The sequence below is a fragment of the Xyrauchen texanus genome, chromosome 35 (assembly GCF_025860055.1).
Source record: "Xyrauchen texanus isolate HMW12.3.18 chromosome 35, RBS_HiC_50CHRs, whole genome shotgun sequence".
Lineage (NCBI taxonomy): Eukaryota > Metazoa > Chordata > Actinopteri > Cypriniformes > Catostomidae > Xyrauchen > Xyrauchen texanus.
In genome coordinates this window covers 25,256,800-25,282,242 of record NC_068310.1, presented here as the reverse complement: position 1 = coordinate 25,282,242, position 25,443 = coordinate 25,256,800, and the positions used below count along the sequence as shown (strand labels likewise).

General features: G+C 41.6%; 3 protein-coding genes across 3 annotated transcripts; 1 reads left to right on the top strand and 2 right to left on the bottom strand.

Moving 5' to 3' along the window:
* Window positions 1-1,578: 1,578 nt before the first annotated feature.
* Window positions 1,579-4,493, bottom strand: LOC127628437 (40S ribosomal protein S26-like). The gene is made up of 4 exons (XM_052105177.1): window positions 4,445-4,493; window positions 2,050-2,227; window positions 1,802-1,932; window positions 1,579-1,670 (listed from the first exon to the last, which is right to left on the bottom strand). The coding sequence occupies exons 1-4, from the start codon at window positions 4,445-4,447 to the stop codon at window positions 1,635-1,637; spliced, it is 348 nt and encodes a 115-aa protein (XP_051961137.1). The 5' UTR covers window positions 4,448-4,493; the 3' UTR covers window positions 1,579-1,634.
* Window positions 4,494-14,140: 9,647 nt separating this feature from the next.
* On the top strand, window positions 14,141-16,988 carry LOC127628570 (period circadian protein-like). The gene is made up of 2 exons (XM_052105348.1): window positions 14,141-14,515; window positions 16,884-16,988. Exons 1-2 carry the CDS (start codon window positions 14,141-14,143, stop codon window positions 16,986-16,988), a joined length of 480 nt encoding a protein of 159 aa, XP_051961308.1.
* Window positions 16,989-19,237: 2,249 nt separating this feature from the next.
* Window positions 19,238-25,318, bottom strand: wnt1 (wingless-type MMTV integration site family, member 1). The gene is made up of 5 exons (XM_052105171.1): window positions 25,246-25,318; window positions 24,575-24,680; window positions 22,656-22,909; window positions 22,249-22,514; window positions 19,238-21,295 (listed from the first exon to the last, which is right to left on the bottom strand). Exons 1-5 carry the CDS (start codon window positions 25,253-25,255, stop codon window positions 20,804-20,806), a joined length of 1,128 nt encoding a protein of 375 aa, XP_051961131.1. The 5' UTR covers window positions 25,256-25,318; the 3' UTR covers window positions 19,238-20,803.
* Between the last annotated feature and the right edge of the window lie 125 nt (window positions 25,319-25,443).

The following is a 25,443-nucleotide window of genomic DNA, read 5'->3' as shown; positions in this document are numbered from 1 at the left end:
AATACAGTGCATCCGGAAAGCATTCACAGCGCTTCACTTTTTGAAATCTTGGCAATTTTATTAAAAATAAAAACAATTCACATGTACATAAGTATTCACAGCCTTTGCCATGGCAGTCAAAATTGAGCTCAGGTGAATCCAGTTTCCACTGATCATCCTGGAGAGGTTTCTACAACTTGATTGGAGTCCACCTGTGGTAAATTCAGTTGACCACCTGTAGTAAATTCAGTTGATTGGACATTATTTGGAAAGGCACACACACACCTGTCTATATGAGGTCCCACAGTCAGTGCAAGTCAGAGCACAAACCAAGCCATGAAGTCAAAGGAATAGTCTGTAAACCTCCGATACCCGATTGTATGAAGGCACAGATCTGGGGAAGGGTACAGAAAACTTTCTGCAGCATTGAAGGTCCCGATGAGCACAGTGGCCTCAATCATTCGTAAATGGAAGCTTGGAACCACTAGGACTCGTCCTAGAGCTGGCTGACCGTCTAAACGGAGCGATCAGGGAGAAGGGTATTAGTCAGGGAGGTGACCAAGAACCCGATGGTCACTCTGACAGAGCTACAGCATTTCTCTTCCAGAAGAACAATCTCTGCAGCACTCCACCAATCAGGCCAGTATGGTAGTGTGGCCAGACAGAAGCCACTCAGTAAAAGGCACATTACAGCCCACCTGGAGTTTGCCAAAAGGCACCTGAAGGACTCTGACAACGAGAAACAAAATTCTCTGGTCTAATGAAACAAAGATTTAACATTTTGGCCTGAATGGCAAGTGTCATGTATGGAGGAAACCAGGCACCGCTCATCACCTGGCCAATACAGTCACTACAGTGAAGCAGGGTGGTTGCAGCATCATCCTGTGGGGATTCTTTTCAGCGGCAGGAACTGGGAGACTAGTCAGGATCGAGGTAAAGATGAATGCAGACATCCTTGATGAAAACCTGCTCCAGAGTGCTCTGGACTTCAGACTGGGGCGAAGGTTCAACTTCCAACAGGACAATGACCCAAAGCACACAGCCAAGATAACAAAAGGAGTGGCTATGGGACAACTGTGAATGTCCTTGTGTCCCAGCCAGAGCCCAGACTTTAACATCTCTGGAGAGACCTAAAAATGGCTGTTTACAGACTCTACCCATCCAACCTGGAGCTTGAGAGGTCCTGCAAAGAAGAACGGGATAAACTACCCAAAAATAGGTGTGCCAAGCTCGTAGCATCATACACAAAAAGACTTGAGGCTGTAATTGGTGCCAAACGTTCTTCAACAAAGTGTTGAGCAAAGGCTGTGAATACTTATGTACATGTGATTTTTTCCCCCCCCGTTTTATATTTAATACATTTTCAAAGATTTCAAACAAACTTCTTTCACATTGTCATTATGGGGTATTGTTTGTAGGATTGAGGAAACTAATGAAATTAATCCAATTTGGAATAAGGCTATAACATAACAAAATGTGGAAAAAGTGAAGCGCTGTGAATAATTTCCAGATGCACTGTACACCTCACTGTAACAAAACAGTCAAGCACTCAAGGCAGGGGACATTAATATTCTTTTTCAATGGACACAAAATAAATCATTCTTTTAAATTGGTCACTTTTATTTCTTTACATAATGTATGCAAACATCTCCAGATCACATAGGTTTTGGAGGGGCTCTTGGGGGACCACCCTGAAACAAATATGTAACTTTTATTAGTATGAAGTTCTTAGAACATTACATTTTCAAGTATATGACAGCTGTCAAGCGCAATATTCATGTACAAGACATTATCTGAAATGTGATGTGTATAATGCACTTACAGTAGGCCTGAAGCGTGGAGGAGGAGTGCGGTCCTTCCTGGCCTCACGTGAGCGGTTCCTCACCACTTTGCTGTGGATGGCACAGCTGACACAATAGTGGAGCTTTACATAGAGCTTGGGCAAAACATAGGCTGCAGGAGGACAAAGTAGTTTAGACAACACCATTGTTTTTATTAAAATCACCACGTACAGTATCCTCAATTTGATCCAAACACAAGTTATTTCACAAAGCAAGAGTTTTCACTCACAGTCAAATACACTGGCTTCAGAGATGTCCCTGACAGCCGCTGCCTCCACAATGTTTCGGATTACAAACTTCTTGATGGCTTTGTCCTTGGGCACACAACGGGCACAGTTTGTGCAGCGGATGGGCTGGACATGCCCACGTCCCTTCTTGGCACGACCGTTATTCCTCCTCTTCTTAGTCTGGAAGGTATAGACATGCAATTAGAGGAGCAATATGTAACATTGACATCAAGCATTTAAAATGGGTACTGCAGTCAAAATTCTAAATATTGGAGAGTTGTCTCTCCCTCCCCACCAGACTCTAAGCTCACACGCATAGCCAGGTTGAGGATACGCAACAGGAACGAGCAAAAAGACAATGGCAAGCAACAAGCCTTACACTGTAAGTTAATCAGCTTATGTATATGCTTGCAAAGTTTTTATTGTTTGCAAATTATAAAGCAGCTCATGTGGATTTTTCCTCTGTCAATGTTAGCAAGATGTATTGCTGGCTTCCATGGCTGCAGCACGCTGTGTTTGCCTGGTAACTTGTTTCAAATCTGGCAACCAGGGGTGTCGAAATACTATTGGGAAATCGGTGGGATCACATAGGCCAAAACAAACAAATTGCGGCCCGAAACAGACATTTCAAAGTAGAATATGGCTGGCTGTAGCATTGATTTCAGAGAAGCCAGTATTTTAACTTGGCATGTTTCCCAAATCTCTGGTAACATATGATAATTGTATGCTTTAGTACAGTAAATATTACATAATTAATCAAGTTAATCACCAGTTTAGAAATGACTTAAGCATAAGAGATTTTCTTCTCATATTAAGATACTATTTTGCCCAGGCCAAAATGCCATGCTGTGAATTTAAATATTCAGACTCAATTATATTTAGGTCATTACCTATAACAGGGTTCCTCAATTGGCAGCCCACGCTAAAGGCCTGTTCACACAAAATTCGTATTGATTTTGCAAGACAAAATTCTGATGAAAGCTCCACACAGTGCGTAAAAAAAAAAAAAAATCACCCCTTAACAGTAGGTGGCACCATTGCGGTTCTACAAACATGTGCCCCCCCAACACGGCACATTTTGTATATCCCCCCTTTTCTGACACACCCAATTCAGGTCTTGGAGTCTCTACTGAGGTGATGAGTTGAAACAAGTGTGTTAGATTAGGGAGATATCCAAAATGTGTATTTTTGGGGGCCTCCAGGCAGGGTTGGGAACCACTCATTTTATACCATTCTCACGCCCGCAACGTCAGCTGTTAGAGATTAATACATTTAACACTGTTAAAGCATTAATTTTCTTAATTTGGCATAACTGTTTCATTATGTTCTTTCCATGGTGTTGATGAATTCTGAGCAATATTTAATCTGTATTTTTATGCGAGTGAGAGGAGTAAAGAGCGCAGTTGCATAAATATACATGCAGTTTATATTTGTACATGCATTTATGTACGAGTATATTCCAAGCGGACTCCCGAACCGAACTACTCTTATGTCTGGATTAATGCCTGGATAATATAACACAAGGTACTGTTATAAAAATGCACATTGAATAGTGCAAAATAAGAATAACATTGTACAGTATAAAATGCATATCCTAATATTAAAAATGATATATAAGAAAACATTGGCTCACTGTCTTTATTGAAATTATAGCAATACTTTGTTATATTATCCTTAAGAACAATATTAATGCTAATAGGTACAATATTGCAATTGAATCTGCAATTAGGGAAAGTGCAGGGAGTAGATCCCGTTTGGAGAGGAGCAGGAACAGTTGACTCGCATGGAGATCCAGATTATTCATCAAAAAAAAAATATATATCAAAAAACAATGTTGTTTGAATAAATAAAACAGGCTAATAATACTGAGAAAAGGAACTAATAAATTATGCATGTTAAAATAATAATAGCAACATAAAAAATGTCAATACATCGACGGCAGTGGCTCTTGACTTTGTATTGTTGACTGAATTTCGACTTTGATGAAAACTAATTAGGGGACCCCCGACCTATAACATTCAAAATTATAGGCTGCTGGAGAGTTTTGTAGTCATACAGTATATTAAATGGTCAATTTACTTTGCACATACATAAAGAACTAAATAAACAATGGTTCATAAAACTTACCGACCATTGTTGATGGATATTAATCGCGTTTAATGATGTCGTAACCCATGTATGTAAGCTAACAACGCAAGTAAATGCTCATGCGTCTGTGTTCGCGCGTGACAATTTAAACCCAGTATTACGAATAGAATACAAAATAAACTAAATTATGTTTGGCTATATACGGGGTGAAATTACTCAAATCTATAGAAACGGTGAGAAAATGCAGCTGCAAAGAGTAATAAAAACGTAGCACAAGAATTGCCTGTCTTTGAGCTTTCGGTAACTCACCATCTTGATTTAGAGATGCATGGGAGAGGACCGGAAGCCTATTTACGTCATCTATATAGTGCCCAGCAGCCGACGGAAGTTTTTTTGAGAGACATAATAAAGGCCCCTGCGTTTCGCTTAAATTACAAAGAAAGAAAAACTGTAATAAAAATACATTTGGTCTATGACGTTGTACAGCACCTCTCATACAAACTTGCACAAGTGCGAAGATAATGAAAATAATTATGTAATTTGAAAACTAAACTGAAAAGTTGCAAGGGACAAGTTGCAGCCTAGGGTTGCCACTCGCCCTGTTTTTTGTATTTTTTATTTTTCAGGGGTGTAACGTAATTGAGTAAAAATACTGAAGTATTAATTGGGGGGATTTTTACTTTACTCGAGTGCAATTTCAACAGAATACGTGAACTTTTACTTAATTACATTTCCAAAAAGAAAAATAGTAGGCCTACTTATTACTCCTTACAATTTTATTTAAAGGGTAACTAAACCCTAAACCAACTTTTTTAGTTAATGATCTGTAAGAATGGGGCTTTATTAGTACTGGTCATTGATTCAAGTAATTTTTTTGACATTTGTGTATAAAGTGTTTTAATTCTACAATATATGGTGTAAAAACGTCTGAGTGCTGCCCTCTTCAGGTTGAACGGTGGCTACTGCAGTTGAATTTTCCTATTGGCTGTTTGCGGTACTTCGTGATGTAAGCGGTGACAGCTGACGTAAGCAGGTTCCAGCTCACCACGCCCTTGGTACGAGCTACCACGCCCATGGCAGTATTAAAACCATCTCGTTTCGTCAAAACCACTGTAGCGAGTCAGGAGTTGGAATTGCGAGTATTGAAAACGATCAGGATAGAGTATTTTAGCATCCATTTAGCATAGCATTTATATAGTTATTTAGATTATTTCGTGTAGCCTAGGTAGTTAATTAGCATATTTGTTAGTGTAGTATTGTTAGAAGCATAGTTAGTTAGTAGCATAGTAATGCGTCAGTTAGGATAGCTTCAAGTTAGCGTAGATTATCTGTATTCAAAACAGTGGTCAGGATGGTACGTAGGTGTAGTGTTGCTGGTTGCAACAGCACTGCTGGACTGTATAGCTTTCCAGCAGACTTGGAAATTAGGCGCCAGTGGTTGCATGTCCTTGGGCTGGAAGACCGCGAGTTCCCGCCTAGAGCTGTAGGAGTGTGCAAACTACATTTTACGCGGGATTGCTTCTCCAACGCAATGGAGGTGGAAATGGGCTTCTCCAAACAGCTCGCGCTGAAAAGCGACGCAGTGCCAAATGCTGCTCCTCCTGCATGGACTCTACCACCGCAGCGGCGTCTTGAGGTGAGTGATCATATATATTTGAATCACAATTTATGGTTAGGCTAAAGTTAATCCTCTGGGGTCGACAAACGCATTTTGCTGGATTTTTTCATATAGCGGCAAAATATGAATATGCCTACAGAGCGCGCGCTATTGACGATAAAACTCATCAGATTCATGTACATGTCGTCTTGCGACCGTGTGAGGAATAATAATAACATAATAGTAATACAATTCACCCTCCTCCACTTCAGGTGAAGGTGGGGGAGAAAAGTCCTCGACTTCAAAAGACCGCTCCGTGGCAAAGCTACTTATGAAATTTTTGCATATTATTTTCTTTCGTCTTACTTTATTGAAGTCACCTTTTCACTGTACCCAACAGATGACAGACTTGAGGTCAAGGTCAGTCATTTCAAATGGAGTGTTGCACGGCGGCTGTGTGGAGTTCTGACCATCCTACAAAGGTGGAATTTTTAGATTTTTGATTTTGCTTTTTCGGAAGGAAATCGGTACTTTAATTCACCAAAGTGGCATTCAACTGATCACAAAGCATAGTTAGGACATTACTAATGTAAAAAACAGCACCATCACTGTTGAAAAATGTCATTTTTTTATCAAATCTAAACAGGCCCCATTTCCAGCAGCCATCACTCCAACACATTATCCTTGAGTAATCATGCTAAATTGCTAATTTGGTTCTATAAAATGACTTGCCATTATGTCAAACATTGCTGAAAGCTATTTGGTACATTATATGAAGCTTAACATTATATTTGTGTTTGTTTTAGAGCTGCCATAGTATGCAATAGACTGGCATGTCTTAAGGTCAACATTAGGTAAAACAAATGGCAAAAAATAAACATAATTTACAGAAACACACAAAACAGTCAATCATTGTTATGAGGAATGAAAGCTATACAATGCTTGAAATTGCCAAAAAACAGAAGATTTCATGCAAAGGTGTACATTACAGTCTTCAAAGATAAAGGACAACTGGCTCTAACAAGGACAGTAAGAGATGTGGAAGGCCAGATGTACAAATAAACAAGAGGATAAGTATATCAGAGTCTCTAGTTTGAGAAATATATGCCTCATATGTTCTCAGCTGACAGCTTCATTGAATTCTACCTGCTCAACACTAGTTCAATTTCCCATACTTAATATACCACTTCCACTGCTCCGCCCCCAGTCTTCCACGTCTCTGCCCCCAGAGTCTTCCACAGCTCTGCCTTCCATGGCTCCGCCCACTCTGCCTTCCACAGCTCCACCCACTCCCCCAGAGACTATTCCTCCCATGGCTCCGACCCACTCCCCCAGAGACTATTCTTCCTGCAGCTCCGCCCACTCCCCCAGAGACTATTCCTCCCACGGCTCCGCCCGCTCCCCCATAGACTATCCCACCAGTGGCTCCGCCTGCTCCCCCAGAGATTATTCCGCCAGCGGCTCCACTTGCTTCCCTAGAGATTATTCCTCCCATGGCTCCGCCCGCTCCCCCAGAGACTATTCCACCAGCGGCTCTGCCCGCTTCCCCAGAGACTCCTCCATCTGCGGTTCTGTCCACCTCCCAGGCCTCCTGACCCTGCCTCGGCCCTACGGCTGCCTCCCAGGCCTCCTGACCCTGCCTCGGCCTTGCGACCGCCTCCCAGGACTCCTGACCCTGCCTCGGCCTTGCGACTGCCTCCCAGGCCTCCTGACCTTGCCTCGGCCTTGCGACCGCCTCCCAGGCCTCCTGACCCTGCCTCGGTCTGCCTGATGTTCTCTGGTCCCCTTGGTCTCCTGGCCGTCTGCCTGATCTGCCCTGGTCCTCTGGGACTCCTGGCCGTCTGCCTGATATACTCTGGTCCCCTTGGTCTCCTGGCCGTCTGCCTGATCTGCTCTGGTCTCCTTGGTCTCCTAGCCACCTGCCTGTTCTGCTCTGGTCTCCTTAGTCCTCAATCCCACCGCCTCAATCTGCTCGGTATTCCGAGCCCTCAGCTCCACCTCAGCCCTCTGGATCCCAGGTTCCAGCTTGGTCCTCTGAGCCTTCAGTATCACCCTGGCTCTCCATCCCTCCAGCTCCACTTTGGTCTCAAGCCTCCCTGGCCTTGCCTTGTTCCTCTGCTCCCCTTGCACCTTGTGCCCCCATGAACTGCCTGTTTGCCCCTTGTGCCCCCCTGAACAACCTGGTTTTCCCTATACCCCATGGACAATTAACTCTTTTTTTTTGGAGCGTCTGGAATCCACATTTTAAAGGGGAGTTTCTGGAAAGGAGCACCAAACTCCATAAGATGCTAGTTTATGGAGAAAAATAGAACTTGGAAGAACACAGGATCAGTTGGTGGAGTCAGTTCCCTTCTGGTTCTGGCTATACATACAGCATGAATATAATGCCAATATAAGTAATCTATGTGTAATATAAGTTATGTATTATTTGACTAAACTGAGTAGGTGTTGGTGGGCAATGTTTAAAACTAATAGAAATAAAAATAGAAAAAGCTTAGCAGGCTACAAAATTAAACTTGAGCTACCCACCAGCAACAACAGCAATAGGACATGTTTCTCAAGCTGAAAAGCTAATTCATGCATTCATGACCTCAAGGCTAGAAAATTGTGTTACAGGGAAGATAGCTTGGTGAGTCCAACAGAAGCAAGTGAGTTTGAGATTTTGAGACGTTTGTGGCTCAGTGTGGTTTCCACTAGATGTCAGCAAAGGCTTTGTTAAAGCACTTGTAATCATCTACTTCACCAACAGTGTTTTTTGTATTAGCCAATGACCAATGAACCAAATAATACCTTTGAAAGAGGATGCTACTGAAGTAGCATTTCATCATTACTACTTTCGCTGTCTGCCATTCAAGAGTGCAACTCTAAACATCAAATCACACCTCTAATTGTGTCAGTGTTGTAATTTATTTGAGGTAGTTGTCTGACGTTGTGGAACATTATTGTCGGTTGGCCAATAACAGTCTGAAATGTATTTTGATTTGCTTCTGGAAGTGATTACAGAGTTGGGTTGTGAAGTGGAGTGTTGGTGAAGGTTGGGGGCCATTTTTAGTGTGCAAAAGAGGGGGTGTTCCCAGCCCTTGCTAACATGTGCAGGCTGGAAGAGGAAACGTGTGGCTTATGTGGTGGACTGTCCCCTGTGTCACTGAAGTTAAGGAGCTGTTGCCAAGAGACATCTTCTATACAATGTTGCTATTAGTAATGGATAGGAAAAGAGGAGGGGCCCACAGAAGAAATTATGCATGCAATCAAATGCACTTAAAATATAGATACATAGCTTTTTGTAACACATAACTCTCTATCTTTCATGTAATCCCAAAGTAGATGTTTAGCAGAATGCCTGTGCTCCTCTCTTCCATACAAACACCATAGAAGAATCATAATAGTATATTCCACATGACCCTGAGTACTTGGCTAGTGGTCACCATTCACTTTCATTATATGAAAAAGAGCAGTCTGGACATTCTGATATAAATATCTCCTTTTGTGTTCCACAGAAGAAAATACCACAGCTTGTAAAAACAAGAGGATGAGTAAATAATGGCAATTTTCATTCCTTTGGGTGAACTATTCCTTTTAATTAATTTCTGTACTAAACCTTGTTCAAGATTGCAATGCCATTGTGGCTATGAATTTAACATTTCGTAAATTTGAGAATGGAAAGTGTCAGTTAATGTGTGCACAGAAGTTGAATAGTGTTATATACAATCACGAGATGGAGCGAGTCAGAGAAACAGAGGGAGAGAGAGAGGGTGACACTGGAATGTGTCAATGTTCCTGTAACCACTATGCCCCTAAACTGAAGCAAATAAACATTCCTCCGTTCATGTGTCAGGGCTGAATACTTGCCCACTGTTGCTGTAAAAACAAAGTGAATAATTAAAACCAAAAAACCCATGGCTTTATACTTTGTCTTTAACAGCATTTTTTTTTCCACAGTGGACTGCAGTTAGACAATGTGCCGTTGATATATTTTTCCCACTTAAGGCAATGCAGATAAATTAAATATATATTTGCATCTGCATAGGTGTAAACTTTGTGACGGTCTTGCTGGAGCACTGTTGGGTAAGTGAATAGTGACTGAGCCTAACGTTCTGCCTAACATCTCCCTTTTTGTTCCATGGAAGAAAGTCATATAGTTTGGAACAACATGAGGGTAGTAAATTATGTCAGAATAAAATTTTTTGGGTGAGCTATCCATTTAATACATTTGTTTCTGAACCAAGAGTAACGATCCACTATTTGCAGCCATAAAACCTTGTAACTATCATTTGGCAAAAGGACATAAAACTACAAATTTGCCTAAAGTTCAAAATTTGAATTTGATGTTTAGGTTGTCAATACACCATGTTTTTCTGTGCAGTTTTAGATGAGAACTTTATCTCTTCCATTATGCGGTTGTAGAAAATGATTTAGTCTGGCTGAAGAAAAGGCCTACTGGGAACAGCCTGTCACCGCAATAGAGTAAATCAAGAGGTCATGGTCTGTTAGTGTAGGGGGTCGATATTGCTACCTAAATCATGACTGCCGTCAGGCCCCAATCGCCCACACACACAGATATATACACTTGCACACGTAGAATTACAGATATTATTTCACACAGACTTGCTCCTACAAACTGCACTCTGAAGTACTTTGTGCACATTTTTTGGGATGCTCAGTATAAGCCACAGACATCAGTGCAACAGTTTTCACTTCCTACTCTGATTCCACAGACTCATCCTCAGGAAAGATGGGTTAAAGAGTGTTTCTGTGGATATAGACCAATTATACACCAAGTAATCTAATCTAAAAGTGTTGGGTAGATTACTTCAGAAATGTAATCCAGTACTGATTAAAAAATTACACAACAACTTTTTTAAATAAAACTTCTTTCCTGATAATACTATAACAAATGCAAAAGTGCGTTCACATTTACTTTCAAAGCGGGGTGCGAATACAAACAGCTTTTTGTATTATTTAGAAATTTAAAGGGTTAGTGTGGCAGCGGGGGCGTGGTCAAGCGCCCGTCCGGGAGAGAAAAGCGGTAAGGGCGCTTACACCTGAGCTAAATTATGTCTAACACCTGTGTCTAATTGCAGTAAGCATGGGGAGAGCGGCATTAAAGGGCAGCAGCCACAGAGCCTCGGAGAGAGAGAGAGAGAGAGAGAGAGAGGGCTCATCCGCCCTTGGAATCGCCGCCATGTGGTCCTCCGCGAGTCGTACAGCTTCCTCCAGCGACGCCGGGCGGTGGCACTGGACCCACTCTGCCGTTCTCCTGGGCAAGCGCTGGACAAACTGCTCCAGTACCACCTGGTCGACAAGTCCCTCGACGTCACGGTCCCCCGCAAGCAGCCACCTCCGACAGGCGTCCCGGAGCCGTTGGGCAAACGCGAACGGGCGGTCGGACTTCTCCAGCTTCATACCCCGGAAGAGTTGGCAATTTTCTTCCAGGCTCCGACCAACCCGTTGCATGATGGCTTTCCTCAAATCCGTATAAGCCAGGAGGTTTGTTGCCGGCAGTTGTTGGGCCGCGAGTTGAGCTTCCCCGGACAAGAGAGGGACTAGGCGGGCTGCCCACTGGTCTTGCAGCCAACCCCAAATTTCCGCCGTGCGTTCAAACAGGATCGAGGAACGCCTCTGGATCATCTGCCGGCCCCATCTTCTGTAACACGGGCGGGGGCAGTGTGGCGCGGGTGTCCGGGGTCGCGGCTGCGGCTGAAGCGGCCTCCTGGCTGAGGAGGCTCCGGATTGCGAGTCGGTCCTCTGCTTGAGCCCGCATGATCTCGAAGAATCGACGATCCTGGTCCTGCCGGAGCTCAAGCAGGGATTGTTGGTGGCTCTGATGGAGTGTTGCAAGGGAGGACTTCCGCCAGCTGGGAGGACTCTACGGGGCGACCCTTCTCCATACTCGGACGATTTCTCCAATTTTCCTTTTTCCCGGGTTTCGGCACCAGCGTAGCACAGCTCCCAAAGGATGACACGGGAAACAGCTTCTTGCTCAAGGTAAGGATCTTTAATTAACACACTTTTTATTACACACACAATTGTACAGCACACTTTCTCCGTAGTTGCTGGTCTGGGTATAGGCACTCTCTCTCCCGAGGCTCTGTGGCTGCTGCTCTTTTATGCCGCTCTCCCCATGCTTACTGCAATTAGACACAGGTGTTAGACATAATTTAGCTCAGGTGTAAGCGCCCTTACCGCTTTTCTCTCCCGGACGGGCGCTTGACCACGCCCCCGCTGCCACAGTTAGTTTACCCAAAATGTACACATTTTTCCTAATTTTTTCTTTCTCCTGCAGAACACAAATGAAGATTTTTAGATGAATTTCTCAGCTCTTTAGGTCCTCACAGTTTAAGTGAATGGTGACCAAAATTTTTTAAGCTCCAAAAATCACATAAAAGCGCCATACAAGTAATCCATAAGAATCCAGTTGTTAAGTCTATATCTTCAGAAATGGTATGCTAGGTATGGGTGAAAAACAGATCAATATTTAAGCCCTTTTTCAATACATTCTCCTCTCTGCCCAGAAGGTGGTGATGTGCATGAAAAATGTGAATCATCAAAAACTTCCCACCCAGACTTAACGCATCAATTCTGAAGATATGGATTTAACCACTGCAGTCGTATGGATTACTTTCAAGCTGCCTTTATGTGCTTTTGGAGCTTCAACATTCTGGACACCATTCACTTGCATTTTGAGGACCTACAGAGCTGAGATATTCTTCCAAAAATCTTTCTTTGTGTTCTGCAGAAGAAAGAAAGTCATACACATCTGTAAAAGATAAAGATGGAGTAAAAGATTAGATACATTTTCTTTGTGTACATGCCATTGCTTTCATTTCAATCAGAAACTAAATGATTTGTGTTTATTTGTAGGTTTTCTGGCAAGATTTCAATATCGATTTCAGTAAATGCATACATGACTTGATGATACATTTAATAAATCTAAACATAATTACCAGGTATTAATTGTAATTTCTTTTTTTTTTTTTTACAAATACAGAGAACCTACCTCAAAGTGCTAATTAATATTCATTGGGGAGTATTTTTCAATGGATATATTGTTTTGTAAGGCAAAGATTGTGTAAAGATGCAGGGAGATGTGTGTTGTTTCTGTGTATTGAGTCACCAAACGGAACTGCAAAAATAACGATGTATTCAAACAGGTTTCCCAAAAACTCCCCCCACCCTTCATTGGTTGGACCAACAGATAGTCCCACCCCAAACTCATGCCACTGCTTTAGACAATGTTGCCCTTTTGGACTTATCAGGATTCTAAAACAAACAGAAGAATGTATTGATAGTGGCACAGTGTCACAGTTTTTACACTTTGCATGGGAATCAACCTATGATTGGCTTATTTATAGTTCCTCTGCGGGTTAAAATGGGAAATAAGGTCATATTTTATTAATGAATAAATCACATACTTCACCTTTAAGTTTCAAAAAGTGCAATCTCAAACAGTAGTTCACATATGAAGCAAATCATTCAGTACTTCTTATTAGCACAATGATTTACAACTAACTGTGTAATGATGAGTGTCTGGCAAGTAGGAAATTAGAACCCAAATGTAGCACGTGTATCACTTAAATGAAAACCAAAAGCCATAAAGGTCAAAATGAATGAGAGTTGAGCTGAGCTAAACTAAGCAAACAAAAACTAAGCAAAACAAGCAAGAACTCACCAAACTACAAAGACATCAAATAATGCATGACAAATGACAGGGAAAACATAAGGACTATATACTGTATATACACACACAAGAACTAGCAAGTGTAACAAGACACAGCTGGAATTAATCAGAGAACACAGAGAACAGAGGCAGAACAGAGGCCAAACTAAAATAAATATCCTAGCGACCTCTAGTGGCCACTAGGGAAAATGTCAAAAATATTTCACAGAGCCCCCCATCTAAGGAGTGGCTTCTGAAGCTCCTTAACATATAAAAAACAAAAATAGTTCCTGGGAGGAGCAGGAAGTGGAAGCCAGGGGTGGAGTTTCAGCAGACGTAGGCTCAGGGGGCGGAGTCGCAGGAGGCGGAGCCACAGGAGGCTCAGGAGATGGAGCTACAGGAGACAAAGGCTCAGAGGTTATGGCATCTGGGGATTCAGAGAGCTCAGAGATCAAGTCAACATGAGACTTAAAGGATTCAGAGTTCAGAGCAGCAGGTGATTCCGAGAGCAAAGCACTAGGAGACTCAGGGAGCAAGACACTAGGGGACTCGGGGAGCAAGGCAATAGGAGACTCAGGGAGCAGGGAATGGCCTCCATGGCTGGGAGTGCTGGCAGCGACTGGGGAACGGCCTCCATGGCTGGGAGAGCTGGCAGTAACTGGGGAACAACCTCCATGGCCTGGAGTGCTGGCAGCAACTGGGGAACGGCCTCCATGGCCGGGAGTGGAGGCAGGGCAGGGGAACGACCTCCATGGCTGGGAGTGCAGGCAGCGGCAAGGGAACAGCCTTTGTGGCCGGGAATGCAGGCAATGACTGGGGAACAACCTCCATGACCGTGAGTGCAGGCAGTGCCAGGGGAATGCCCTCCGTGGCCATGAGTGCAGGCAGCGACTTGAGAGCAGGAGCCCTTCTCCTCCTCCATTTCCAGACAGCCGGGAACACTGCTGTGGGAACAGCCTCCATGGCTGAGGACGCTGGCAGTGGGACCATCGAGGCTTCAGGCGCTGGCTCTGGGATGGTCGAGGCTTCGGGCACTGGCACTGGGACAAACAAGGCTTCAGGTGCTGGCTCTGGCACGAAGAATGCTTCAAGCGCTTCTCTGGGACAGTTGAGGCTTCAGGAACTGGTAAACTGGTTTATTGACCGTGGCAGATGTGGATGCTGGCTCATGGTCTGTGGCAGGCATGGACCCAGGGATTACCAAAATTGGTACCACCATCTCTGGCAAGAGAGCACTCCTTGGATGATAATCTGCTAGAACTGTTTTAATAACAAACTCCATTAGCGAAATATTGTCACAGTCCAATGGTACCAGTTCTTTAACAGTTTTGTTCAACCCACACCAAAACAGAGTCCTTAGTGCCCTCTCCCCCACACCAGAGTGAGAGGCCAACCTCCAAAAAGCTAAACTGTAATCCACCACCATCATGGATCCTTGATTAAAAAATACAATGTGTTCTGCTGGGTTCAACTTTTGGTCTTGCATTCTGTAATGATGAGGGTATGGCTAGCACAAATTTAGAACCCAAATGCAGGATGTTTATTAAGTAAATGAAAACCAAAATCCATAAAGGTCAAAATGAACGAGAGCTGAGTTGAGCTATTATGTCCCAAATACATAACAATCTGCAGGAAAAATTCTTATACAGTACATCCATCTTGCATTTCTAAGCTGTGTAAAGATACATTTCTAAGTTGCAATTGTAAACATTAATGACAACTTATGCGTTGTCATGCTTAACATGGCTTCTTCTTTGGGAGCAGTTGCAAGGCTGAATATAAGAGAATGATGAAGATGTTTCAAGAGTCAAGCTTTTGTGATGCTGGATGGCAGTTTCTTTGGAGCCACCATCTGCTGAGAGGGTCAGGCAGCATGTAGGGGTTCAAATCTCTTGGATTCTGCCTGCTTCCCAGCTGCCATGCCCAGGCACTCTGTAATCCACACACAACCACACTTACACACCTCGCAATTATCACACATACTCACATTTACAAACACACATAATCCCAGGCATGCTGCGCTGCTGGAAACATTCTCATCCATGGCCTGACACTAAAGATGTTGACATTCTTGTCATGATGGACCAGTATTTTTTCCTTCATCTATGGGTTTGTGCAGAATATACACATTCTGTTAAACCCAAGCGGCCACATTGCATCAGGCCCTGCATGTGACCACTGCACCACTGTCCACTATTCCGAATGGTGACCTGAACTGTGCTCACATTCCATATACTTCCTTTGGTCCATTCTTGCCCAGCAGCCTCTGTTCCTTAACCCCTCCATAGACCCATTCAAGAAGAAAAACTTAACAAATTTGCTGGAATTTTAATAACAAGCTCTGACAGTTGCACTTTTTGGTCCAAAAAGACCTGCCTGTACTGGTCCCCTGAGTTCAAAGTGACTGGCCTTTGCTCACAACATCAGCATAAGCAGCAAGTTCTCAAATGGAAAGTACTCGTCCTACAAAAACAATGCTCAGCCAAACTGTTACTCAGTCCAACCCAGTGAGGTTTCTTTTTGGACCCATATCTAGAGATTACATTTTTTGCCATTATTCTATTAGCTTTAAACCACTGTTGGCTCACAACCTGTTGGTTAAGTTGCTTCTCAAAGCTCTTTAGAGACCCTCAAGGGCACTTATTGAATTAAAACCTTTTTTGCTCACTTTTGGAAAAAGAGCAGAGGTCTCCAATTAAGGAAAATGACAATTCATAAATTCTCTCAACCTCTAATTAGAGATGTACAACATTTATTCGTTTTTAGCTTGTGGTTTAGCATTTGTCTCTGTGGTTTCGTGCAGGGCTAGTTTACCCAAAAAATGCAAATTCTGTCTTCATTTACTCATCCTCATGTTGTTCCAAACCTGTGTAACTGTCCTTGTATGGGTATGGGGCAGTCCATTATCATTAAAAATCACACTTATATAATTCTATTGCCACAAGACATAAATATAACATATGTTAGCATGATTTTAGTATGATCAAATCGCTGTTCTACATGATTTTAGTGTGATCAAATTGCTAACAGGGTTTACGGTGTCGTTTTTTGTAAAAAAGTTGCACTATTGGAAATAATGTTACACTGATAGGGTTAGTAAGCAGTTTTATCACACTAAAATCATGTTAAGACTTATAAAGTTTACATCTTGTGGCTATATTTTTGAAATATTGTGTTTTTAAAATGTTATGGACTGGTTTCTCTTTTTGTAATAAATGAGGGATGAGTCGAAATCATATACACAAGTAATCAACATTATGCCACCAATGCTGTCTATTGATCTCAACTTGTATGGAACCCGGAACATTCCCTTAATCTGTGACTCCTCTCACATGGAATCCTTATATTTCTGACTCATTTCCTCTCCCATTCTCCACACTTCTCAGTTTGCTTATGACTCTCATGATCTTTATTGGAGCTGAAAACATAATTAATTTATGCTTTTAAGAGTTCTTGTGTTTTGAGATCCCTTTAACCACATCTCCCTTTCCCAGTCTCCCTCCCTGCTTGCCGCCTGGCATGCCCGTGTGTCAAAGGTGGCTTCAGCAGAACAGACTGTGGGAACAGACGGTCAGCCTCCCTCGTCCCCTATTCCCTAACCAGAGGGGCGGCCATCAATCCAAGCCAGCACGTACCCCTCCTCGCTCCCCTCCCAGTTCAACCCACACACTCGCTCCCCAATAATCCGCGGAAGCAATTTCATCTCGACTCGGGTGGCGGCCCATTGTCGCCAACTCCTTCAATCTTTCCTAATTAACTCTCGCTTTGTCCCGCATCCGAGCTTCTGGACTCATCTCTACGACATTCCGATCTGGGCCGGTCTTCACACTCCCGGGCAACCCTTGGACCCTAATCCCACCGCACCCCTCCCTCCCGAGTACCTCTTTCCACCCCCCCCCAACCTGCCGATCACCTACTTACAGAGTTAGGTAGGGGCATTAACTCCTTGGGTTTTTTGAAAGAAGGGATCGAAGGAGGGGGTGAGGAGGAGATGGCCAGAAAGCGACTCCAACCCAGACAATTAGAACAATGGGCCGGGCCTGTAGGGGGCTAACTCGCAGCGTCACGCCTGGACGGTGGGGTATTTTGTCGGTTTAATGAATTGTCCGTCAGTCCCTGACTACATCGCTGTCTGTGTAGAGGGTGGACAGCAGGGACCCAGACACTAAGTCGGTATTTATTACACTGCCTTTGTCACTAATTGAGCTAATTATCAGTGACTCCTCAGCACTCCCACAATGACAGTAGCCCTCTGCCACCTCCCTCATCCCACCAATGCCTGGGAATGCAGTCTAACTTTGCTTCTTTATCCCTCATTTTTATCCTTCTCTCCTTATCCGTCTCTTCTTTCCCCACTATCTCCTTCCCTTTTTGTTAATGCTCTGGATTCTTGTGATATTACAATGCACTTTACACATCCATTTATTACACTGCTCACTTTCATTCAGTCCATTATTACCCTTTTTAATTAGGGTTATTAGAAGGTTTTGAAGTGCAAAATATATAGAGTTTTTGTCTCATGATCTTTCATACTAGATGTATAACCATATAATTTTACCTTCAGTGGCTTCAAAAAGTATTAGGAAACTTAAGCCACAATCAAAAATGCATGAATGTCAATGCATTAGGTAACAAAATATCAAACCAAATGTTTAGGAAAGACAGCACAAGGACAGTTTTAATGCAAAACATTTCACAAAACAAGTCTGCTTAGGTTTTAAATGATGAAACAGTAGATATACTGTAGAAAATTATGAACAGTGTTTGGTCACTTTCAGGTTGTCAAACTTTGTGGAACATGTCTAATGGCTAATGCATTGAATTACACATGTGGTTACTCTGCTAGTTAGGGCACCTGTGGGAACTTTATTGGAACCGATTTAACACAATCACTAAAAATGACCTTGACACCAGTTGGTTCAAATTAGTTCTGAGAAATGCTCTAGCATTATTTGCTGCAGATGACATTTGCTTTGATATTTTGATATCAATGCCACACAGAATTTTATTAATGTTTAAGGATGGCTGAAGTGTCTAAATATTTTTTGGGACAATTGTATATTGTAAATCGAGATACAACACATGCATATGAACTTTCTGACCTTGGTATTTTCATCTGTTTTTCTAATTATATCTTGCCAATCATTAAACCATAAAATCAATGCTTAGGACTCTCTTCACACTCAGTAAAGTTCTGTCCAGTTGGCATTCCAGATTCTATTTCTTCACTCATCCTCTCTTACTCCCCCTGTCTCATTTTGTGTGTTCTGGTCAGGATGCAGATGTGATGGCTGGCTCTGTGTGGCGGAGTGGCGCTCTGCCTGGCTGACCTTCAGTGGCCCTCCGATATGTTGTGGTAGCTAAGAGAAAGAGCCGTCTGCCTTCATGCAAACTCTTGTGGTTGTGCTGGCCTTGCCAGTAGGGTGGGGGAATGCAACCTTTTATTATTTCTTGATTTTTTTCTGATATTAAGTTAATGAAGCAAAACCTCTGGTGTTGTGAAAACATACAGATTTAACACTGTTTTATGCCACTGCCCAGATTCCCTCCGTGGTTAATGTGGATTTAGAGAGCATGACTGCTCGGAGAAGTGGACTGCTTTGTGCTTTTAGCAGTGGGAATGATTTTAGACGATTGGGAATGCTCGCACACTCAGACTGTTGACATACGTTTAAGTGCTTTAGACATACCATGTCATATCATGTTTTGGTTCTGAAAAATGATTGACGGGTGGTGAACCTGTTTTTTAGAGTGGCTGTGACAGTCTAGGACAGTGGTAAAATGCACAAAATTGTGGTCAGAATAAAGGGTACACAGAGAATACAAATAGTGAAAATATAAACTTTATTGTGCTATTACACTATATGAAAAAAAATATTTTCTAAACTGAACTAAAATATTTAATCTTTTCAGCATTTTTCTATCAAAGCCATAATACAATAATAAATACTTTTAATTCACAATATTAAAAGATGGTATTCAGTGCATTAAAAACAGGTGTCAAGAGACAAGCAAATCAGGCATTTGACAAAGTAACCATGTCTCCGAGATGTATGTGGCCCCATTCTGATCACATCTCTTCATCCTTTTGTGACCGTTGGTATAAGTTAGCGCACAATTGGCTGAAGTTTCTTTGAAAGTGTTACATATGATAGTGTATTTACCCCACTTTTACATTTAAAACAATTTAACATTGCAAGTTGCATTAGCATAAATATATAGATCAAATCTATGTATAATATTTACAACATTTTGGTTATGTTAGCTGATATACAAAATTAATATTCCATTTCCATAAATGTGGCTCTTTCAAAAACGATAAATGTGAACTGTTTGTCCACTGTAAACTAGGTAGTAGGGCATTTACAGAATTATCTTTACACATGTTTATATTTTCTGTAATAAATGTATAGCCTGTTCTTTTGTACTGTAAACAATGCAGTTCGGTCACTTTGACAGCTTGGGCTGACAGAACATTCAATCATGTTCAAAGTCAAACTCGGGTCAATCGTAATTTTCTCTTTCCAATACGTTTCCATCATTACAATAACATGGTAAACCACATAATAATAAATGTTTTTAAAAAATGGCAGAAGACTCAAAGCAATGACGGGAAGTATGGCAGGTCTGAGTGGGAAATATCAAGAGGTTGCGCCGAGTTCGGGATTCCGCTACATAGTAATCGGAAAAGGAAGCCCCATCCCTTGAGAAGCACTTCACACAGTTTTATGTGAGACGAGTAGGACTGCAGCTAAAGAAAACAAAACAGGAAAATATTTTAAAGAACCGCCCTCTTGTTAGAGTTGTGCACTGGTTTATGAGAGAGCATGCTTGTGGTTCCCTTACCACAGGAACATCTGTCAAAGTGTGTCCAGTTACTGTACTACTTTTCAGCTTCTATGTTCCCCAAAGTATCATAGAAGAGAGAATACATGGTAGAACCTCAAGCCTGGTGGTGCTGCACTCTAAATGTCAAAGTGTTTTCAGCCTTCGTTTACATGGACACTCTTTCCTGCACATAGTTTTACACAGTGCATAGTGGTTCTTGTCCCGTTTCATTAGATCAGAGCCCAAGGCTGCAGTATCAGTTTCAAAATTCACAAATATTTTTTACAATGTCTGCCATCAGCTAAGAGTTTGGCACTTGAGGCAACACTGTTTTATGAACAGAGCTCCTAAAAATATTCTCAGTAGTTTATACATTGAATATGCTTTCTTATGCAATGGACTTTTTTGTGTTCAGTCCTAACACCCTTTCCACCTTGCTTTCCTAGCCCTTTAAATCAGTACATGCAATCTTGACATGTTCATTATCTCCTATACAAAACAAAAGCCCCTATCAATACCCAGTTTGGGACTCTGTAGCCAGTTACATCCCTTTGCCTCCAGTTTTTCAGTTTGTTCTCCTTGTCCATCATAGACACTGGTGGACAGTCTGTGTATGGGTGCAGTTGAGACAGCTCACATGACAGCACCAGTGGAAAGTACAGTGACATCTTTCCGTGACTTGCTCCATCCGAGTCTTGTACCCCCTTCCACAGCACAGCAGCTCACACCCATCCAGTGCGGGCGACGAACTGTTGCAGGTGCGTCCTAAAGTGCCATGTGTGCCTGTTTTGCCATTGTAAGAGCAGAAGTTTGGTGACTTTTCAAAGTAGACCAGGTCCCGAACAGATGGAAGCTTATGTGCTGGATTCTCTGGCTCTAGATGGCGGGGGTCAGCCCGATGAGAAGCACGGTTGCTGCCTTTGTTGGCATACACCACTCGGGATGCACCATCAAAGCGGTCCTTTAGGAAGTCTCCTACTACACGGAAACTGGGCAGTCTCATCCAGCAGGTTCGTACAGTACAAGAGCCAGACATCCCATGACACTTGCACTCTTGTTGCATCTCTGATGCAACTGTCTAAGGGCAGAGGAGAGAAAATGACTCTAATTCTGTTAAATTAAGAGCAACAACATAAATGACAAATAAATAATATATAGAACAAAATAAAGCTATTCTTTTCATTCTGTTTATGTTGTTAAGGAAAAGTTCAAAGTTTTGCCAAAGTGGTAAGAAAAAAAATACTTGATTCAAAGGGAAACTAGTCTATTTTCAATATGGGGGCAGTGGTGGCTCAGTGGTTGAGGCTCAGGGTTACTGACCAGAAGGTTGGGGGTTCAAGCCCCAGCACCACCAAGATGCCACTGTTGGGCCCTTGAGCAAGGCCCTTAACCCTATCTGCTCCAGGGGCACCGTATCATGGCTGACCCTGCACTCTGACCCCAGCTTAGCTGGGATATGTGAAAACTAATAAATTTCACTGTGTATATATGCAAAAAAACTGTGTGTATAATGTGTGACCAAAATAAAGGATTCGATTCTATTCTATTCTATTTTTCTTACCCCATTGGCAATTTTTATTTCTTGTTTTAAGCATAAACCCCATATACATTTCTTAGATTTATCTTAAAACAAGACTATGAAACAATGTCATTCTGCTTCTGGTGTATTTTTTTCTTGTTTTAAGGATGATTTGGTATTTTTACTGGAAACTAAGACAAACAAAATTGCAGTGAAGTTTATTGATGCCAATTGATGGCATCATTGATGTCAATTTGTGAGCTACAGTGGAGGGGAAGATTTTTACACTTTGAATTTTGGTCTGTTTTTCATGCAAGGCTATTTTTTAAGTAATTTTGATGCTTGACAGCCCCGGTCAAGCTATTCTTGAAAAATTCACCTTTTGTATTCCATGGAACAAGTTCTGCGATACAGGTTTAGAACAATTTTCATGTTTGGATGTGAAATACTATTTAACTGCATGGTTATTTAAAAAAAAGAAATGTGTATCCTCATTAGATCCAGTCACTTACCATTCTTCCTGCCTCGTTGTTGTGCAGGTTGGTCAGATAGCGTAGGTCTCTGCCCCTCTCACTGGAATCCACAAACTCTCGTCCGAACATCCTGCCAAATTCCACATTGTCGCTGCAGCCTCCCCAGTGCCAGTCTGGCCCTCCAGGACCTCGGCGCCGGTAGTCGCAGGTGCAGGACTCAATTGCCCCCTCAGAGCAGGACCGGGCCACAGCATGAGTAACACCCGCACTTGCGATGGCAAACACAAACGCAGTTTCACGGCAACCTAACAAAACATCCACAAAGTTCTTTAGTGCTTTCCAAGGAGTCTCTTATATTACAAATCTTGTCTCTAACAATCTGTGTCTCTATCTACTGTATGCGATATGAATAGTGTTCAAAAAGTTGGTTAATACTTTTTACTCACCTCGGTTGACAATTTTTCCAAAGACATTGGGGCTGTGGGTGGTCGGACAGTTCCATCGGCGGTTACGAAACTGCCATTTGCATTCCTTGATGGCTGTATGCAGGCCTGCCGCAATGGCATGCAAGATGCCAGGGTTCTGCCTGATCAGTTTTCTCTGTCGACGACTTAGCAATGCCAGGCTGGGGTCCAGCGCCAACTGCACATTTTTGGAGTTGGTAAGGAGATTGCCTGAGGATGCCACATTCACAATGCCCCTGGTAGAGAAAATTAAATCATGACAACTGGTCAATTGGATATGGTCTGCAGAACATACATTCATATTTTTCATCTCAATGGCAAGATCTTTAGGCAAATTTGTGTAACTCTTTGATTCTGTATTTTAACATTAAAGATTGGTGAAATAAGAATCTCAGACAATTGATGTGCAGAAATGTAAACTGTTCTGTGAAAAATCAATCCATGAGCATGGAATAAAATTATATGGCTATCATAAAGAGTTAAATAGGTATTATTGAGCATAAACTATACCATGGTCAGATATGAACCTTTCCATAAAAGGAAAATATTTGCCACCTGTTTTATATCTTTTATTGTGCATTTTTTCCAGTCATATAAAATATAAGGTGTTATCCTTTTATGCACTTAAATGTAGTAATTGATTAACACAAATATGAATAACTAGATTGAGAATGTATTACCTCTTACCCATAAAATTCCATCCAAATCAACTCAAACTGTTTGCAATAATGGGTATGATTATGGCTTTTTGTCACTTTCAGTGGAATTTTTGCCCTGTGCCAAAATGTAAGACCCTGATTCCAACAGATTTAGCAAATTCCTGTTAATCCTAACTTTGAGCCATTATTATATTGTTATTACAATGTTATTACATAGAGCAACATTTGCGATTAGAGAATTGGCTGGAGAAAAGCCTGTAAATGTCCAGTCTGTCAGTCTGTTGCGTTTTATCAAGTAAAATTGCTCTTCGGAACAGCTCAGCTTGGTACGTGACTGTCGATATCATGCAGTCCAAACATAACATCTGACCCTCTGTAAACTATTAGCTCCATTCTTGTTTCCCTCTGATTTACTTCTCTTTTGAACTTGGCAACAACACAATTAAAACGGCATTTATGTATGAAGAAGTAATAATTAAATAAATAAAAATAGAGAGCGAGATGGAGAAGCTCTCCTTCCTAGTGAAATCACACATTGTGGTTTTGGTAACGTGCGTCTAAGAATTTTTTAAAACACGTTCGCCATTATTAGTTCAGGACAGATATGCGTAAATCTATTGGCAAATTTTGTGTCTAGTTTTAATCTACTCCGAGTCTGGAATGCTCAGTACATTACACGAATTCGACCCTGAAAACGATCTGGAAAGGAAATGCTCTCAGCCATAAAATAAATCCGCATTTAATTTATCCCACATTGGATTGAAAACTCTTGTCCCGCGTTCAAGCCACTGTCAAAATGACAGAGCAAGGGAGGAAGAAAAAGAAGTAGCGCCCAGTAAACAGATTTAGTATAACTGAGATTGCACTGATTGATTTGAGGTTTGGAAAATAACTGTTTAACATTAGTTTAAACTCAGTGCAAAATTTAGTAAATATAAGGGGTAATCCATGCATATGCCTTTCGCCTCGTTTTCCGTTTACCACCACAGCAAGTGACAGACCATTATTCCATCATCGACTAAATGACATTAATAAATCTTTATCTTGGCTAAATAACATGGGTTTAGCCATTACATTTACTCTATGCACTGCTGTGGCACTAACAAGTTAACATATTATAAGCGATAAACTGTGCATCAAAGCCTGAAACTGAAAAAGAGCAGTGGTTGATTTCATAATTGGATGAATGTACATTTCATGTATCATTGTATAAAGCCTATCAAACAGTATATTATATCTTACCACCACCGGCCGCTGTTGTTCACTGCCCCTGTGCCAGTGAGAGAGGAGACCAGGAGAACACATGCCGCTTTGACTGCGAGAAGCAACGCAAATACCCGCATGATATCTAAAAGGGCAAACGTTTTAAAACAAATTAACATTGGCCACAAATAGGTTTTCGAAAATATCCTCAAATTTTTAGAAATTATTGGATCTACGAATTGGAACATAAGAGCATCTTAAAAACAATAATTTGCAGTCCACAAAAAAAAAAATAATAAATAAAAAAATACAAAATAAATATATGTGTATATATATATATATATATATATATATATATATATATATATATATATATATATATATATATATATATATATATATATATTTTTTTTTTTTTTTTTTTTTTTTTTTTTTTTTTTTTTGGAGTGCATTGCAGTGATGTGTGATTTATTTCAACTGTATGAATTATTGCAGCCATTGCAGTTTGTTTAATAGTAATCTATCATACAGAAAATTGCAATTTTGTTAATAAATATCAACACTATCTTTAAGTGCACTAGGCGCTGCAACCATTGATCGATTTGACTCAACTAAAAACAGTCCTCTTCAATATGACACAAAAATAAAATAATAAAATAAAAATAAATGTAGCTATTTAACTATTCTGGTTATTCAGTGCGTCCTCTTACCACTCCACATTCCAGTGCAACTGACAGTGTGCTCAATGTTTCTTGGTGAAATCTTGAGAGATCAGATCTGTCCGAGTGTTGTGCTCTGTGTGCCGAAGTCACAGAAACGGTCCTGGACGGGATGCCACTGCTGCTGCTCCTACAGTCTGTGTCTTAGTGATGCTCTGCTCAGAGCACTGAGCGCGTGGGACAGTGTGG